General features: G+C 44.6%; 1 protein-coding gene across 5 annotated transcripts in view; it reads left to right on the top strand.

Annotated features, from left to right (window-relative positions):
• The window catches only part of PHF21A (PHD finger protein 21A), a 236,619-nt gene that overhangs the window by 75,732 nt on the left and 140,777 nt on the right, over positions 1-20,110 (top strand). For all 5 annotated transcript variants that reach the window (XM_074955353.1, XM_074955348.1, XM_074955352.1 and 2 more), the window contains exon 5: positions 2,148-2,213. In XM_074955353.1, the coding sequence (XP_074811454.1) occupies positions 2,148-2,213 (66 nt within the window). The remainder of the gene's footprint in view (positions 1-2,147; positions 2,214-20,110) is intronic.

The raw sequence follows: 20,110 nt of genomic DNA, 5'->3' as shown, positions 1-20,110 counted from the left end.
AGCCTTTCAGTTCCATGTTGCCAATGTTTTAAATTCAACCTAAGTCAGTAATAACTGCAAATTATTATCTAATTGTTGTTTGGCCTGTTTAAAATGAGTTGCTGGTCTCAGTTCAGTAGCTGGTGGATACCTTTCCACATCATAAATGCTTCCACCACACTTGGCACTAATTGACTCTTTTAAGCATTGGTAACAGTCTGTACAAATAATAAAGAAGATGGGGACCCAGTTCCAAGAAACCTGGAAAATTAAGACACAGTTCATTGGTCAAGTAGAAGAAAATGGTATCTTAGCACATACAGTTGCATTTATTTGGTTTGTTTAAATGAGTTGATGTACACTGATGGACTAAACTGAGTTGCAATGAGGGATTTGAATAGAGTGAAAGAGTTTCAGCAATAGGGGCACTGTGGAAGGAAACATGGTGGAAAAGGCACAAAAAGAAGTGGGGAGGTGGTTTTTCTTGGGTACATGAAAGGGGCATGAAGGCAAGTAGTAAGAATGAGAGAAAAATGTACACCAGGGTAGAGTAATGTAGAGTGTAGAAGGTGGCAGAATTTCTCTGTCATCTCATCAGAGAGCTAATGATCAAATTATCCTCCTCCTGTTTCTAGCAATAGCTTTTAAGGTCAGGATTTAAGGTGTGTTAGTAAAGGAATGGGTTTGGGAGGAAGCTTGCAGGCTGCTTCTGCTCTGCAAATAGAGGACTTTAGTTTCCAGGGCAGTTAACCTGGCTCTTTTTGCTAACCCTAAAATTACTTTGAGAAACTAAGTCAGTGCTTCACCTAGTGGTGCAAATATTTTCCCCTCACTGCTTTAAATTACTAAACCTTTTTTTGCTGTGTCTGAATTGAGCCCAGTAAATGCACTTCTGCTATCTTCTATCATTTGCATTATCTGAGTATGTGCTTGGTGAGTAGACACTGGAGCAAGACATTTCTGTTTTATTGCCATAGATGCTGCAGGTCAGGAATGAGCTGTGATGGGGCCCAGATTGGAACAGCAAGGGAGGGCTGAGAGTAAAGATTTGGAATAGCTTTTGGAGCTTTATGGTATCCTAGGACTAGAAGGAATTGTAGGTCAGGATTAGGATGCATTTTAAAGTTGTGTGGAGGAATGTGAAGGTGTGGAAGTTACTCTGAGAATGGTAGCCCCTGTAGTAGTAATAGAGGTTTGTTAGTTTCATGTTTTTACATAGCGCTGAAGGTGTGCATGCCATTTTGCAGAAATAATATGTGGTCCCTTACCAACAGTCTACTGTCTAGGTGAGCTATGACTTGACATAGAAAGAGATTGCATGAGGAGAAAATGTAAGAAGAGAAATGCTGGGAGACTCATGCCAAACAAGATTTTGAAGCTGTTAAGCATATCTTCTGTGTGTGTGTGTGTTTTTGTTTTGTTTTGGTTTTTTTTCTTTGTATTTTTATTAGATTTAGTAAATAAAAATTGAGTTCCCTGTCACATCCTGTACAGTGAGCTGTTTATGGCTCTCAGAATCTTAAACTTGAGAAAATGTCCTTGTAGGCAAATTGCTAACATGAGTGGTGCATTGTTAAGGCTGTTGCAACTTTTCTAAATATAAGCAAAGGTGTAAAAAGACATATACTATTGTACCGAAAAGGGGGAAGAGGATGTAGTAGATATATTCCACCTCTCATTTGGTGTGCATGATGTTTAATTCCTACTAATAGATATGGTCATTGATGTCCTTGACAGTCAAATGTCTGTCACTGAATAAGTAGTGGAGGTGAGACAATACTTTAAGTAGCATGTATTGCGTACTGTAGAAATCCATAAGATAAACAGATTTCTTCTGGCTTCTCTGACCTGAAAATACAGTGATATACAAATTAACCTTATTACAGCATATTGTGAAGCACCCAGGGATGTTTTAACTAACTCCTTCCAAACTGAGTTCCACCTCTTCCTTCCCCCCCAAACTTATTTTTGAACACTGGAAAAATCCACTAATGATTGTTGCACCAGATGACTTTTGAATAAATCTGTACTTGTCCATTTGAATAATTTGATTGGTGGTATGTCCAGAGGTGCTTTATTATTTGTAGTACTCTATGCAAGAAGTCCTGCTACTATTGTGTTAAGAAATGGAATTTCTTTCTCAGAAATTTTTTTTTCTTTCTTATCAGAATGCTGATTTGAAGAAACAGCTTCATGAACTCCAAGCCAAAATCACAGCTTTGAGTGAGAAACAGGTAGGGAAATGGATATTTTTAACACCATGTTCTAAAGAAATGTCTGCTCTCATCTTCCAAGAGAGCTGCTAAATTTCTTTGTGTGGATGTAAGTATGGGCAGTCAGATGTTTTGGGGTTTTATTTAATTTCTCTAGCACAACAAAAAATAAAGACAAATAAATGGAGCTTGAACAAACGGACTAGTATATCTGATGGCCTGGATTGATAAATGTGTCAAGAAAGTGTTCTGTTTAAACTATATTTACCTTATATGAAACAGAAGTGGGAAGACACTGGAATTTGTTACAGTAATTTGAACTTGAGACCGGAGTTATAGTCTAAAATTCACTCATTTTATTCTAAACCAAGAAGTCCTTACTCAGGCAAAACTCTTTGAAGTCTATTTCACATTATGGACTGAGAAACTGAGTAAGGGCTTCTGGATTCATGCCCTTGAACACTGGAGACCTCTCAGTCCATAGTAAGCCAGTCTGTTAATCTTTGCTAGGGCAAATGTTCGTCTTCATTGGCACTTGGTTTCTAATGGACTGATCCACAACTGACTGCTAGTGGCATTAGCCACCTGGTGGGGATTGCTCCATATGTAGACTGAAAATATTTGTCATTGGCAGACAGATGATTACTCTATAGAATGTCTAGAGGACTTGCAAAGCCATATGGGTAACTATTAGAATTCAAATTTTATTGTGATGGAATACATAGTTCTACTGACCTATGCATTATTTAAAAAAAAAAAAACTAAATCAAAAACCTGTTTTGTTAGTTCATGTTTGCAGTATTACTATGAAAATATAACTGCATCAAGCCAGCTCTTGGTCACTATGGCCTAAATCAGGGGTGGGAAAACTGCTGCCTGCGAGCTGTTTTAAGCTGCTCCCCGCTCCAGCTGGGGCACTGGATTGGGGCCGCACCATGCGGCTCGGCCCCACTCCGGCCAGTTAGGTCAGAGGGCCCCTGATAGTTTCAGGGTTAGTTTGCTGTCATGCCAGAGGACTGACTTATCAGTTTGTGTTCAGGCAGGGACAGGAGGTAAGGTACTAGAAATGGGGAGAAGGAACTTCAAAGCTTAGAAAAACATAGACGTCTGTCTTATGGTGGTTTTATAACTCTGATCTGATATTCTTTAACGTTACAGTTATAAAAACCTGAACAGAAGATCTGGCCTGCAGTTGAGAATATGTTAGTTGCTTTCGGCTCTGTTTTTTCTTCAGTCATTGTTTATGGCAAGGGTGGGAAAACTGTGGGCCACATCCGGCCTGCCAGCCGATTTTAATCCTTCCCTTGAGCTCCTGCTGGGGAGCGGGGTCTGGGACTTTCCCCACTCCTGCCCTCCAGCCAGGGAGCGGGGTCAGGGGCTGCTCCACGCACCACAGCTCCGCGCAGCTCCCAGACAAGTGGCATTGAGGGGGCTGCCAGAGGGCTCCGCATGCTGCCCCCACAGCTCCCATTGGCCGGGAAATGCTGCAAATGGGAGCTGCAGGGGCGGCGCCTGTGGACGGGGCAGCGCGCAGAGCTGCCTGGCTGTGCCTCTGTGTAGGAGCCGGAGAGGGGACATGCTGCTGCTTCCAGGAGCTGCTTGAGGTAAACGCAACCTGGAGCCTTCACCTCTGAACCCCTCCCCGAACCCGTCCCCAACCCTCTGCCCCAGCCCTAATCCCCCTCCTGCCCTCCAAACCCCTCGGTCCCAGCTTGGAGCACCCTCCTACATCCCAAATCCCTCACCCCAGCCCCACCCCAGAGGCCGCACCTCCAGCTGGAGCCCTCCCCTCCCCCCCACTCCCCTGCCCCAGCCTGGAGTCCCCTCCCACACCCTGAACTCCTCATTTCTGGCCCCATCCCAGAGCCCTCATCCACTCCTGCACACCAACCCCAATTTCGTGAGCATTCATGCCCCGCCATATAATTTCCATACCCAGAAGTGTCCCTCGGGCCACAAAGTTTGCCCACCCCTGGTTTATGTGGACATTCATCTAAGGAGAAGCTACACCCTTTTTGCTCAGCATAGCAACTTGAAATTTCACATGGTGAAGCATTTTTTGTCATGTGATAAAGCATGAGTTGTTTTAAAAAAGCTTTGATTAACTCAGTTTCTGAATTGTTGGCTGCCAGTAGTCATGAAAAGGGACCTCATTTGTGACACAGAAAGTGTGAAGTGTTAAAATTGTAAACCAGTTTCCTACTTTACATACCTGTTGTTTGTTTTTGCTAAATATTGAACAGTGATGTTCTTGTGATTATCAAAATATTAAAACAGGATGTAAACTGCTTTATCATCTCTACCACTGGGTCCATGAGCTGCTAGTGTCCCCAAAAATGACCCTTTTAAAATAGCATGGCTGCTAAAATGGGGATTATATGAAGCTGTGTTTAAACTGAACATGCATTTTTACATGAAGAGAAGACATGCTTCTTGTGTATGTAGCTGTAGTGTTTGTGGAGGGGGGCCCTTTTGAGTATTTGAAAGTCTCTGCAGGCACAGCTGTGATTTTGCAAGGCATAGGGATGCAGTTTAAGAGTCAGAGACCATGCTTTCGATGGAGTGTTTACTTTTGTTCTCATTTTTATTATTTTTCCTTTATAACAAATGTAACTGAGAAAATACTGGTTTGATCTTTGTATATGGGGGAGATCTGCATCCAGTAGGCTAACTTCTAAAGTGGTTTTATGAGCAAAATTGGTGTGTACTCCTGTTTCCTCACATCTTTTATATACATTTCTAAAGCACTTTTTACTGTAATGCCTCACTCACTTCCTCTGGCTAAGGGACTGTGTTGTAGCACATGCTTAGTTCAGAGAGAGACTGTGCTAGCGCTTTTGACTAGAAGGGAGTCAGGTTTCCCAGATTCTGCTGTCCCAAGAATTGGAGACTTAGCCCTCATTTCCCCCTAGGTAGGTTCATGGGATATCTTCTTTAAACCACAGCTGTGGGATGATGATGATTCAGCTTTTAATTTGTGGACACCTTTGCCATTGTTTAATCAACTTTCACTGAAGTGAGGTGTATAACATTCTGCTTTTCCAGTTGTCCCTCCTCTTATGCTTGAGGACCGAATGAGAACCTACAGTTGTAAAAATTGAATTAAGTACAGTATTGTTGCTGAAATTTTATAAATTATTCTTTGCTCTCTTCTTTACTGAAGATGCACAAAGGCTTCTAGTGCAAGTGCCAAATCTGTGGCAGTTAAGCCAAGGCTTCCAGTTGCTGTAGAACTTTTCTCTCGCATTCTGAAGCATTGTGGGAGTAGTGCTAATATGCTGGAATTTGCTGTCTGTCACTGCAGTGATTCATAGTGGTTAAGGCTTCTTGCTGAGAATTAATAATGAGAGCTCTGTTCAGAAGTTTGTGAAACTGAAGAGGTCTGGCAATCTACAAGGAGAAAGCAAGTCGTCTGTGTCATGTGTAGGCATAAACGTAAAAAAGAGAAACTGGTTAGTTGATGCAGAATTAAGCTGTACAGAAAAAGGCAAGCTAAAAATTCATATCGTTGTTGAAAATGTAAAGAGTGGTGAAAGTAAATGCTTTGATTTGTTTCACTTGGGAGGTAATGAAGCTGTGCATGCTGTAGGTTTCACTGAGTTACATGAAAGGGAACAAACTTTTCTTGAACGTAAATTTCATTTAGAGGGGGAGTGTAAATTTTAAATATTTTTAAACTGTTCTTTTTTCCTGATAATTTTAATTTTAAAAGTAAAGTGAATTTTTAAACTTTCATTGTTAATTATTTAGTTTCTCATCTGGGACAATGAAAATAAGTGGGGTCAGTTTGGCTTTTGTTTTAAGTTTAGTGATTTCAGAGCTACAGTGTTTCAGTTGGAGAAGAATGTGTGTGTTTAAAAAAATGAGTTGGAATTTTAAAAAAGGCAGCATTTCTTAGGTTTTGCACAAGCACTTTTTATCAAGTCTAAGTTTGGGACCAGATTTGATTATGTCCCCTTAAAACTTCCTTTTACATGTTTACTTTCATTTTCACCCCAGTTGATTTTAAGATTTTTGTACCATAAAATAGATGGTTAAACTGTACTAATCTTTCACCACTAAGTGGTAACATTTCTGTTTCATGGGGGGTTTAGCCATGATTTCCTGATAACCATAGTGGGAACCTGGAGCTAAATCCCTGGTCTGGAAGTGTACTCTTTAAAGTATAACAGTTTAGAATTAGCAATTGAAGTATCAGGAAAGCTACCAACATACATGTTGTAGATTTTCAAAGTTGGAGAACCTATAGCTCTCATGAAAGACTGAGATGGAGCAGGGCTGGCATGAAAGAAGGCATGCAGGATGAAGACTTGCAACAGACATCTGTTCTCCTCTTCCATGCCCTCCCCAATCAAATACAAATGGCATCACCCTGTCACAGATATGTCATTACTGAATGTGCCCCACATTACTTTGTTTTCAGTGGCAAGGAAGAGTTCACCTTACTTGTGTGAAAATATGGAATTGTGCCAGTAGTTAAGTGACTTAATCAAGGTCACAGAGAAAGTCAGTGGCAGAGCCAGGAGTTTACCACCAATTTTCAAATTAGTATTCCAGTGCCTTAACCACAAGACCACCTTTCCTCCCAAGTTTGAACACATTATTCCATGCCTAATACATTAGAAAATTAAAGCATGCCTATTTAACCAGAATTTTTTCGAAGGTGTTGTCCAGTAACATTGCCTTGCAGTGCCGGTGTCAAGTTGGATTACCTGATGTACAAGGACATAATTGGTGAAATATGTAAATTTGATGGGCCTAAAAGCATAACTTCCTTTTCAGAAATGCTACTTCATATTTTGTGAATGTTGTTCTTGGCTCCCTTGAACACATTTCGATGCTCTCTGGCCTTTTTTGGTGCTCTTTCACTTTCCTTCCCCATCTTACCATCTTGACCAAGTCTCTAATAACCATTTAACAGGTAATTTTAATATGGGCTCTACCACATACTAATTTTGGCAGCAGAAATCTCATTACATGGCCTTGTTTTCAAACAAGAACAAAGTGGAGAGGGTACTTTTTCTGTAATTTAAACTGCAATAAAATTAAATGATTCATCCAGGTTTCACAGAATTTGTTTTCTTATTTGTGTTGCACTTTAGTGTGTTTTCCTTAACAATGCACTGACGTTGAAGGAATTGAGAGGATTCCTTTGCAGAAACTTAAAGAGAAACAGAGCCTTTTTGTTGATATAGCTGGAAACAGGTATCCAGTGTCAGAAGATATCTAAGTTTTTGATGCACTTATCACTTTGGTATGTAAGTGCTACACAGAATTATATTAAGACACAAAAGGTAGTTCTCTTTGCACTGATGTCAGGCTGTTTTATTTATTTTTCCTTCAGAAGGAAGTCTACTCACAAACATGTTTTACTGTGAAGAACAGGTGATTACTGAATCCTAGAGAGAACACACTGCAAAAGCAAGCCATTTTGCTTTGTCTCTTAAGGACTAGCAAGTTTATTCACTGTTTTTAGAATTTAAAGCAACTGTAGGCGGCCTTTTTGGATAACTCAGATTACCAATGTACATTCTGTTTGTTTATAATCCACCAAGTTCCTTCCAGTTTTGCTACTTAATTGTGTGTAATGAGAGAAAAGGGTGGTGGGTTTTTTTATAAAAGTAGTAATGATGAATAATTAGCCACAATTATAGCAATAAGTAGCATTTGAGTAAATGCAAACAAATCACTTAAGCAACAAAGGAAAACTGCCATAACTGAAGTCTTCAGAAATGTATCATGAATAAGCTGTCAAATTTATTACAGGGATCATATCAACCTGAAGAGTATAGTAAAACCGAAGGGTGCATAAATATATCCTGGGACTCCGCCCTTCCTGCATACTAATCACAAGTAGTAGAGTGGAATTTTCATGAAACCCACGTAAAGGTCTAAACAGAATGCCTAATACTAGCACACTTCACTCAAAACACGTTTTGTGATCTACACTGTGTATGCAGGCAAAAGGATTTTGTTGGGGGAAGGAAAGCTCAAAAAAGGCCATAGAACATAGGAGGAGGAGAAACTGGTACAAGCAATCAAAAAACATACATAAACTATGCAGAAGCATTTCTGAAAGACAGGTTTGTAAATTTTGACAAGCCCAAAAACTTCTCTCATTGATGTAGTGCCCTTGCACAGCAGGTGATCCTGGCATTGCAGGCTAACATGATTCGGTAACATCTTAACCAGGATTTCTCCAGTGTAGTAGAGGTACATCTAGGCTAAAGTTCATGAACTTGGATGCCTATATTTTAGGTATTTAAATTCATAATTAGGAACCTACATAAGAGCTAAGCTTTCAGATATGCTGAATACTTTAGAATATCCTTTGAAATCCATGGGAGCTGTGGATGCTCAGAATCTCTGAAAACTCATGCCACTCCACTCTCAGTCAATCAATTAAAAAAACAAAACCCCACACCACCAAACCCACTCCAAGTGCATGTTTGAGCACCTTTTCTATTGCCAGTGGAAGAAATGTACAGATGTGCCATTTGAATTTATGGTAATGAATATAATTGTGACATTTAAAAAAAAGTGCGAGAGGCTGTTGGTTTATTTTGGTGATCTGGGACTGCTACTATTAAGCATGGATCTTCCCCTCTTTGAATGCATAATATAAAAAGATAAAAACACCTATTACTAAGTAACTGTAAGCAGACACCTTTCCTAACTTTATAAACACAGTCCACACAGCATGAAAAGTCCCATTTCACTTTTCTGCGGTTTGGCTTTAATAATAAAGAACACAGCAGTAAGATATAAGACAAAGGCCAGCTTAAACTGTCTCCCCAAAGTTGGCTACTTCTAGGCTTCCTCCTTGATGACTGTTCAACCCAAGTGCCTTTCTTTTTAGACAGACATTCCTACTTCCTTTATATGCGGGTGGGATAATGACTCACCTGCCTCAGTGAGTAAACAGAACCCTCTTAATCAACAATCAGAGGAGTGAAGTTCTGGAACAGCCTTCCAAGGGGAGCAGTAGAGGCTTCAAAACTGAGCGTGATAAGTTTATGGAGGGGATGATATGATGAGATTGCCCACAATAACATGTGGCCCATCTGCGACTGTTAGTTGCAAATATTCCCAACGACTGAAGATGGGGCACTAGATAGGGAGGGCTCTGAGTTACTACAGAGAATTCTTTCACGGGTGTCTGGCTGGTGAGTCTTGCTGACATACTCAGGATCTAACTGATTGATTGCCATATTTGGGATTGGGAAGGAATTTTCTCCCAGGTCAGAGACCTTGGCAGAGACCCTGGGGTTTTTTGCCTTCCCCTGCAGTATGAGGCATGGGTCACTTGCTGGTTTAAACTAGAGTAAAATGGTGGATTCCCTATAACATGAAGTCTTTAAATCATGATTTGAGGACTTCAGTAACTCAGCCAGAGGTTAGGGGTCTGTTACAGGAGAGGGTGGGCGAGGTTCTGTAGCCTGCAATGTGCAGGAGATCAGACTAGATGGTGCCTTCTGGCCTTAAAGTGTATGAGTCAATATGTAATGGAGGAAAACAGGTTGTGTTTTTTTTTTTTTTTTTTTATTGGGAGGTGCAGTAGATTCTGTTTATTAGCAACCCCTCAGTTGCCAGCAAAAAGTTACCATTATCTGGTAGTTCCCAATTAATAGAAGGCAGGTTTGCAAGGCTGCAGCCAGTGAAGGAAGGGCTGGCATGTGTCTTCCCTGGCTGCAAACCTGGCTGCAGGCAGGGCAGCAGCATGGAGGGCGGCTGTGTCCTGATACCAGGGCTTTCTACAGGGATTGTGGGTGCTTGGGGCCCATGGAGCTGCACAGTACCTCTCCCTGTGCTCTCAGGGGATCAGGGTCAGCTTATCCCAGTGCTTCCTTCCCTGAGTGCAGCTCTCTGGCAGGGTGCAGCTTGGAGAGCACAGGGAGAAATACTGTGTAGTTCCAGCATCTGCGCTGCTACAGCCCCCCTCCCCATTATTCCCCTGCCCACAGCCTCCCATCCTAGCCCCTTGCCTCCTGTGTGATCCCTGTCCATAGGCGGATTTGCAGGGGTACAGCCAGGTAAGATACATCCCAGCACTTCCTTCCCTGGCTGCAGCCTTGCAAACCTGCCTATAGTTGGGGCCTTTTCCCCCAAAATATGTTCTTAATAAGTGGCATTCTATTGCCAATATTGAAATCCCATTCCCATTAAAGCTAATGGGATTGGTTCCCAGCGAAGTACTGCTATTAACAGGAGGTTGTTAATATCTGGGTTTCTGTTAAGCAGAATCTACTGTTTGTGAGGATGTCATCTCGTCAATGATGAGAGAGGTGAAAATATCATAGGAAACACTTACCAGTTGGAAGGGGAGGAGAATCAGCTGCCAAATATCCACTTCAGAGCTACAGCTATTTGTGTCTTCTAAATCTAAAGGCTTAGCTATCCAAAAATCACACAGTAAAAGGCCTATATGAAAAGGATGACAGTACATTATGGTGTATCAGTAGTAGCCAGGCAATCGTAAAGAAAGATGCTTCTCTGCATCCTTTCCCATCCTTTTTGAGGGTAAAGGATCTTATTGAAAGACATCCCCAGATTCTCCAGGTTGGATCCTGGTGTTCGAAATAGAGAAGTCTTTGTTTATATGTTTCTGGGATTTAAAAACAGATGCTATGTTAACATTGCCTGCTTAGTGGGCAGCCATGAAATCACTTAACTTAGTTATCATTAAGCTAACTATTGTCTGCACTGTGGTTTGTGATCCTGCATGACATGATGTGCCAGTATCCCAGGGACACATTGACAATTCATTGCCTTTGATGCCTCTATATGCTATCCTTTTTGAATACCAACTCCTCTGTTGACTCCTTCCTGGACATTGCACCACCTTCTCCTTAGTACTGTTCTCACTTTGCACCGTGGTGCGATTGGTCTCCCTACTCATGGCCAAGGCACATTCAGAGGGAACCTCAGGTTGCCTATGCTTTGAGTGATGTCTGCTTGGGTATGTGAGCATGATAACCCAAAGAGGAAACAGCAGAAAATATTGTCTGACAGTTCTGAGTACATTTCTTCAATCCCATTGAAGGCCTCTGCACCACTGCCCCAACCTTGGCAAACTGAAGCGCCACTCTAATGTCTGGACTGCTTGGATCCCTCTGTGTCATGGGAGCTATGATCATGTTAACACAATTACCCAAACCACAGGAATCTCAGTGTACCTGGAGGCAGTACTGTTGTGGGTGGCATTTCTGGTGCTGCTTATGCTGGTCTCACTCAACACAGTTGATGCTGAAGCATTCTCCAGTAGCTCTCCTTTATTTTTCACATAAATGCAGCAATCTGTTACACCTGTTTAGGATATGGGAGACATTGGTGAGGAGTATCAGAATGAATGTTGTTTGGACACATAAGGGATTAATGACTCTTCAAAGCCCAAATATCATTCTGCTTGAGTGAGAAGACAACCAATTGTCCTTCCCAGGCTGATCTTACCTCCCTACTCTCCTCTACTGGTTGGAGGCTTTGTTGTTGTCTCAAGCAATTGTTTCCAAAGTTAACTGGGACTGTCGGGCCTGGAACTGGATATAAAAGCGAGGTGGGCCTGCTCATAATGGTACATTTGGCAAGTATACAAAGATTGGTCTGTTGTACAACAATCTCTTTGCTTTTAATGCTTTGTCATCCTTACATTTTTAAACTTATCACCAAGAGGAAAAGATGACTGTCCTTTAGATACAAGACCCCAAGCTAAGTGAAAATGCAGTGTAAGATACTTGAATATTTGCCCTCAATTGGTCATCTACTGGGCAAGCTGGGCAATTTGATAGAAGGCTGACTGGGGTGAGAACGGAAAAAGACCTGGCAAAGATTGAAACATTCACTTTATTTCAGTTGTGCTTCGTGTTGTACCAGGATATGAGATCTAAACATGGGAATTCACTATCAAAACATCTTATGGAAATCTTTACTTCAAGAGATGTTTCCTGTCTTCCTCACCTTCCTGCATATCACTGAGTACAGTGACGGGAGCAACCCAATGTTCTGCCTCATGACATTCCTTCTTACAAAAAGAACAAAGAAACATATACCAAACAGCAGAATCCCTTGTTTTGCAGCTAGATCCGGGATGCTTGTTTGTGTTTGACATTTCCATTCCTAGTACTCAGTAAAACTAGTTAGAAATTGTGATGTCAGTAGTATTAAGCATCTTGGCATTTAAGATGTTGGTTTTGATATACAAAGCTCTAAAAGGCTAGCACCTCTGAACTAAGAGACCACTTCTCTCCCACCATCACATTGCTCCATTTGCAGTCAGCAACAGCGCCATAATTGGAGCTCCATTGGTAAAGTAGAGAGTGGACAGCTGTCAAGGTGGCAGGTGTTCTCTGTTAGGAGCCTCAAGCCTTTGGAACTTGCTTTCCTCCTCCCCCACTCCTTTGGAAGAGTCCAAGTTGTTATCTTAAGGGTATACTGCAAGGTTCCATTTTTCTCTCTCAACCATAATTAGATGGGTGATGGGTTGGACTTGACAGTAAGGAGTGTGAGGTTCTGGCAGGGACTTTTTGTAGAGTTTTAATTTTTGTGGCTAGGTTAATTCTTTACAGAATGGTCCCATGGAATTGTGTTGGGCCAATACCCCAGAGGTCAGTGGATCAACTGTGCTAGTTTGCTTCTCCCAGTGAGAAGCCAAAAGGGCTGTGGCCAAAAGGACTACAGTTGAACCCTGTTTATCCAACCCTTCATTATCTGTGTCTCTCTATTTACTAAACAACCAGCACACATAGGTGCAGAAGCAGATGATCTCTCCTGTGGCTGCTAGATGGTGCTGTAGCTTTGCACTTTCCCATTCTCCAGATTATCTGAATTTTTGATTATCCGATCTGGCCCCAGTCCCAGTTACAGCAGAACCCCATTCATCTGATCTAATAGGATCTTTGGATGTATAAACAGGGAAATCTTAAATAGATGTAGAGAGGCTATACTACCTTACTCCGGTAGGGGGTCACACCAGTACCAAACACAGTGTCCAGTTCTGGTGTTCACAGTTCAAGACGGATGTTGAAAAGTTAGAGAGGGTTTAGAGTAAAGCAGTGACAATGATTAAAGGATTGAAAAACATGCCTTCTAGCAGTGATTCTCAAACTTTTGTACTGGTGACCCCTTTCACATAGCAAGCCTCTGAGAGACCCCCCCCCCCTTATGAATTAAAAACACTTTTAAATATATTTAACACCATTATAAATGCTCGAGGCAAAGCGAAGTTTTGGGTGGAGGCTGACAGCTCGCAACCCCCCACATCATAACCTCATGACCCCCTGAGGGGTCCTGACCCCCCCAGTTTGAGAACCCCTGCCTTATAGTGATAGACTCAAGGAGCTCAATCTATTAATCTTAACAAAAGGAAAGTTAAGAGATTATTTTACCAGTTTGTTTACCTACATGGGGAACAAATATTAGATATGGGCTTTTCATCTTACCAGAAAAAGGTATAACCTGATCCAGTGGCTGGAAGTCGAAGCTAACAAATTCAGACTGGAAATAAGATGTACATTTTTTAACAGTGAGGGTAATTAACCATTGTAACAATTTAGCAGTGGCTGTGGTGGATTCTGTCTCACTGGCAATTTTAAAATCAAGATTGGATGTTTTTCTAAAAGCTATGTTCTAGTTCAAACAGGAGTTAATTCAGGGAAGTTCTATGGCCCGTGTTTTGCAGGATGTCCAGAGCAGATGATCCCAGTGGTCCCTCCTGTCTTTATGTAAATCTATGTACAATAGACACTGTGTCTATGTATATTACTGAGGTAGCAGGTAGTGTCCCCAATATTTAGTTGCTGAACACTTTTTCCATTGTAAAGGATTCCTGCAGTTTTTTCAAGACTCTGACGATCTCCACTGTTTGCAGTAGGCATCTGAAGTTTGGGCAGGAAAAAGCCCTGGGGTTAGACAAGTGCTTTTTCTTTGTCTCATTAAATTCTGTTCAGGTTTAGCTGGGTTTAAAGTTAAAAACTTAAAAAATCACTTTTCTTCTTTGAATAGCGTCCCTGTGGGTGCTCCAGTTTAGGTATGTATGCGTTCCTGTCCCTTTGATTGGAGATTTTTGGTAGCCACGTCTGTTCAGCACACCTGCGCCCTACATATCCTTGTGTCCCTTACCGAGACTATATAGGGCTGTGTGGGTGAACAGCCCTAAGCTCCTCCTCAGCTGGCTTCGGCTTGAGATGGAGTCTAGTGTGTGCCTGTTTGTTTCTTTTATTAGTATTTTGCTTTATAGTGAGAGTAGGTTTAATACCTTATAGTTGGAATGTTGATAAATGCAAAGTAATGCACATTGGAAAATATATTCCCAACTATACATATAAAATGATGGGGTCTAAATTAGCTGTTACCACTCAAGAAAGAGATCTTGGAGTCCTTGTGGATAGTTCTCTGAAAACATCCACTCAATGTGCAGCAGCAGTCAAAAAAGCAAACAGAATGTTGGGAATCATTAAAAAAGGGATAGATAATAAGGTAGAAAATATCATATTGCCTCTATATAAATCCATGGTACACCCACATCTTGAATACTGTATGCAGATGTGGTCACCCCATCTCAAAAACATTATATTGGAATTTGAAAAGGCTCAGAAAAGGGCAACAGAAATTATTAGGGGTATGGAATGGCTTCTGTATGAGGAGAGATTAATAAGACTGGGACTTCTCAGCTTGGAAAAGAGATGATTAAGGGGGGATATGATAGAGGTCTATAAAATCATGACTGGTGTGGAGAAAGTACATAAGGAAATGTTATTTACTCCTTATAACACACAAACTAGGGGTCACCAAATGAAATTAATAGGCCGCAGGTTTAAAACAAACAAAAGGAGGTATTTCTTCACACAATGCACAATCAACCCCTGGAACTCCATGCCAGAGAATGTGAAGGCCAAGACTATAACAGGGTTCAAAAAAGAACTAGATAACTTCATGGAGGATTGGTCCATCTGACTATTAGCCAGGATGGGCAGGGATGGTGTCCCTAGCCTCCATTTGCCAGAAGCTGGGAATGGGTGATAGGGAATGAATCACTTGATGATTGCCTGTTCTGTTCCCTGTAGGGCACCTGGCATTGGCCACTGTCAGAAGACAGGAAGCTGGGCTGGATGGACCTTTGGTCTGACCCAGTATGGCCGTTCTTATGTTTGTTTCCTTTTCTTTTGTTTTTTCTTTTCCCCTATTGAGGGACTTGAGTAACTTTTTTTTCTTGTGTCAGGGATGTCGGGCTGCTCAGGGTTTAAAAGATGCCGAGAAGCAGTTCCTGTTCGTGATGGGCACTCCTATTGCATTTGTTGTTTGGGAAACCCTCACATTTCTAGCAAGTGTAAAATCTGCTCATCCTTTAAGGGAAGGGTCTGTAAAAACAGGGAAATTAAGTATACACGTTAATGACAGAGCAAGCCTTCAGACCAGTTTCAGACCCAGGTTCAGAGTACTCTCCTATACAGACACCTTCCTCATCTGTCAGTGTCCCATTATTGTCAAGACCATGGTCACCAGCACTACTGCTTTGAGTGATGGTCCTTATATGGATTCTAGACGTGGGTGCGCATGCGCACCATGCACCAGAGCCGGAACTGTTCGTAGTAGTGTCGGTTGACCCGCATTTGCGTTGTGCATCGGTCGCATGGTGCGTCCAGAGTTTTAAGAGGCTGTGCAGGTCGACACCACTCCAGTTCCCTCTTAATGCCACATGGCCAGCGTTGGAACCCCTGTTCCTCAGTGCTCTTAGCTTGCTAAGAGAACTCTTATCTGTTCCTTCCAAACTTCTGTATATAGTAGTCTACCAATTTTTAGTCAGTTAGGTCTCACCTGTTGGACCTTTTTTTTCCCCCCTTGTGGGGCACTCCCCTGTCCCGAGAACTATGCCCTGGCAAGATAACTTCAAAAGCTGTGCTTTACTCTGCGTGACCAGCACCAACGCTGTCTCTATTGTCTCAGCAAAGCTCACATCATCTTCCGTTGCTCCATCTGCTGCTCACTCCCACCTCAGACTTGGAAAGCTAGGGAACTTTGCCTTCGCAAACACCTGGTAGAGGAGGCTATGTGCCCGTGTGTGCAACTGGATCTGGTACTGACGGATCATCCAGAGCGATGCCCGTCTCTGATGGTGAGTGCTCCCCCAGGCCCTTCCTTTGCAGCACCAGCAGTATCTATGCAACAGCTGAGGCCCCACCGTGCATATATGAAACATGGGCATAAGGGCAGCTCCCTGATGGGGACCGCCTCTAAATGCAGAGTTGCCTCCCTGAGCCACACCAGTTCGGGTGAGAAATCGTGTGTTGACTCAGCTGCTCCGCCACCTAAGAAATATCGTATGGAGCACAAGTCCAAGCCAAGCCGTGACTTGCCAGCACTGCCTCCAGCTGCGGTAACTGGTCCACTGCCTTCACCTCCGGCACCGTCGACACTGCTGGGGCCATCTGGACTTTTACACCCAGTCCCATGCATGCCGGAATATTTGTACCCTCTGATGCCTCCAGCTGAGCTAATGCTGCCATATGCTGGCTCCCCTTGGTGCTCCAGGTCTCCAGCTGCTTTGAACCTTCTATCTCCAGTGGATGAATCTCTCCTGCTCTGGCAGCATCATGCTCTGCTCTGCCTCTCACCGCCGGTACCTCTCCTGCTCCTGGACCTCCCTGTTCCGCTCCATCTGCTGCTGGCAGTGCCGACAGCCTCACTTCTGCTAGACCCTCCTCTGATTCTGAGTGGTCCTCTGAACCAGATCCTGCATTCTCCCCTACGCACTCCTATAGCCCAGACCGTCGGCGCCAGCCCTACCCTCTGGCATATGGCCCTTCTGCTGAGGCATGTTTCCTCTACCCCCGGGGGCTACTGATGCCTGGTGACCCGTATGCCTGGCCCACTGGGGATCCTTACTGGGACCATGGGGGTACCGTCGCTGCCACATCACTGGCCATCTCCTACCCGCATCGCCCCTCCTTCCGTCTACGATGAATCCCAGGACATTTCTACACTGTTTGCACTTCCAGCACCACCAGTCCCTACTGAAGCTTCCTCATCCCTGAACGATGTGTTCATCCCACGTTCCCTTCCTCCTCCATCCTCCTGACAACCATAGTCAGTACCAGGACCTACTTCAGTGCATGGCTGCAGATCTCAAGCTGCCAGTGGAAAATGTTTAGGACTTTCAGAACCAGTTCCTGGACATCTTCAGCCTTCTGGGCATTCTCACACTGCCCTCTCTATCCATGAAGCCATCTTGCAACCAGCTCAAGCGGTGTGGCATACCCCAGCTTCCTGTGTCCCTACCCTGAAGCTGGCAGAACGCCACTACTTCATGTCATGTAAGGGTACGAACTTCCTATTTACTAAACTCACACTCCAACTCACTCTTGATTCACACAGTGACTGAGCACACTCAACATCACCTCAAGGCTACCCCTCCAGATTGGGCAGCGAAGAAACTTGACCTGCTGGGGCTCAAGGTCTTCTACTCCGCAGGCCTACAGTTCCTCATTGCTAACTAGTAGGCCATCTTGTCAAAAGTACGACTTTCTCTCTTACTCCAAGTTGGCGGAGATCCAGGCCTTTCTCCTGACAGAGCAACAGCAGTGTTTTCAGGCCCTACTGGACGAGGGCAAGGTAGTTGCCAAAGTGGACTCCAAGCTGTGGTTGATGACACTGACATCTCAGCTTCAATCCTTCAGCTTTCCCAAGGGGGTCCAGACCACCCTTGAGGACCTCCCCTTCAACAGTCACAAACACTTCAGCGATAAAACGGAGAAGTCCCTCCATTCTCTTAAGGACTCCCGTGCCACCCTTCAGTCTCTTGGCATCTACACCCTGACCCCAACCCACAGACAGCAGCGGTCATCCTTCTGACCCTGACCTCACTCTGCCTCCCAGCCCTACCCTCGATTTGCCGTAAGAGCCATCTCACTGACACCCACACACACAGCGACCTTGATACTCTTCCACTGCCACCTCCATCACCTCCACCTTCCCACAACGATGGGAAGTCCAGGCAGTCCTTTTGACTCTCCCCCCTGAGATCTGTGAACCTCTCTTCACCCCTCCCATGAATCCTCAGATCTTTTTAGGGGATTGTGCTGCCCTGTTTGCCCACAAGTGGGTGCTTGGACGTTGTTCACCAGGGGTACCTGATAGAGTTCCTCTCATTTCCTCCTCATTGCCTGCCCCATAGTGGCTCTGGGGATCCTTCCCAATGTGATCTCCTCTGAGAAGCAGCAAATAGCTTCCTCTGGAAGGGTGTCATAGAACGCGTCCCATGACACGACCATGGCTGTGGTTTCTACTTCCCTTATTTCCTTGTGCCAAAGGGGTGGGTGGGTGGCTGCTGCCTCATTCTGGATCTCTGATTGGTGAACAAATCCATACACAAGTTCCGCTCACGGATGGTCACACTCCTCCTTGTTATCCCATCCTTCCCCCCTGGAGCCTGGTTTGTGGCTCTCGATATGAAGGATACATATTTTCATATACATATCCACCCCGCTCATTGCAAGTTCCTTCGTTTCACATTGGGGGACTCCCACTGCCAGTTCAGGTCCTCTCCTTTGGGATTGCCACTGCTTCCCATGTCTTCACAAAGGTCTTTGCAGTTGTTGCGGCCTACACGCACCATCTAGGCCAGTGGTTTTAAAACTTTTTTTCTGACAACCCAGTTGAAGAAAATTGATGCCGATGACCCAGTGGAGCTGGGGATCATGGCTGGGGTAGGGGTGCGAGAGCGGGTCAGGGCTCTGGGCCGGGGGTGCAGGCTCTGGGGTATAGCCGGGTATGAGGGGTTTTGGCGCGGGGGCTCAGGGCTGGGGCATGGGATTGGGGCCTGGGTTACCTCAAGTGTCTCCCGGTCAGTGGCGCAGTGGGGTGCTAAGGCAGGCTTCCTGCCTGTCCTGGCACCGTGGACCGTGCTGCACCCTGGAAGCGGCCAGCAGCAGGTCCAGCTCCTAGGCGGAGGCATGCGGCTCTCGCCCGCAGGCACCACCCCTACCCCCCAGTGGAGCCAGTGCTCTGGACTGGGGCAGCACGCGGAGCCCCATGGCCCCTCCCACCTAGGAGCCAGACCTCCTGCTGGCCACTTCTGGGATGAAGCGTGGTATCAGAACAGGTAGGGACCAGCCTGCCTTAGCCGGGCAGCACTGCCGACAGGACTTTTAACGGCCCAGTTGATGGTACTGACCAGAGCCACCGCGACCCAGTGCCTTACATTCTGCGACCCAGTACTGGGTCGTGACCTGCAGTTTGAAAACTTTCAAACCACTGATCTAGGCCACTCCATGTTTCCCTAACTGGATGTCTGGCTCCTCGTACCTATTGGCGACTTCCTCCTCGCCCCTGTCCAGACCCTCCACAACCTCCTTGCTAGCCTGGGGATCTGCATCAACGAGGACAAGTCAGTTCTCGTCCCTGCCCGCACGCTCACCTTCATAGGGGCATGCCTTGACTCTCTCTAATGGCCCATGCCTTTCTCCCATCAGACTGATTCACAGCCCTCATTCTGTAACTATGCCTCCATCTGTTTACATGCATTGGCAGTGCCTCTTCCTCTTTGGCCACATGGCAGCCTGCACCTTGGTCCCACTGTATGCCTGCCTGCATATGCGCTGCCTCCAGCTGTGGCTCCGGTTGGTCTACAGTCGGACCACCTGGGCAAGCCAGTCCTGATCCCCACCTTCGTCCTGGCTTCCTTCACCTGGTGGTGCAACCATCGAGATCCTGGCCGGCACCCTTTTCGCTCCCCCCACACCACTCTCACCACAGATGCCTCACTTTTGGGGTGGGGCTCCCATTTGGAGGGCCACACAGCTCAGAGCCTCTGGTCGCCCAGGGAAGCATGGATGCGTATCAATATTCTGGAACTGCGGGCTGCCTGCCTTGCCTGCCGGGCGTTTCTCACGTCCCGCCACATTCAGCTGCTGTCCAACAACATGACA

The sequence above is a fragment of the Natator depressus genome, chromosome 6, assembly GCF_965152275.1.
Source record: "Natator depressus isolate rNatDep1 chromosome 6, rNatDep2.hap1, whole genome shotgun sequence".
NCBI classification, from domain to species: Eukaryota; Metazoa; Chordata; order Testudines; family Cheloniidae; genus Natator; species Natator depressus.
Note: the sequence above shows the minus strand (reverse complement) of the source record. Positions and strands in the feature narration are given on the sequence as shown.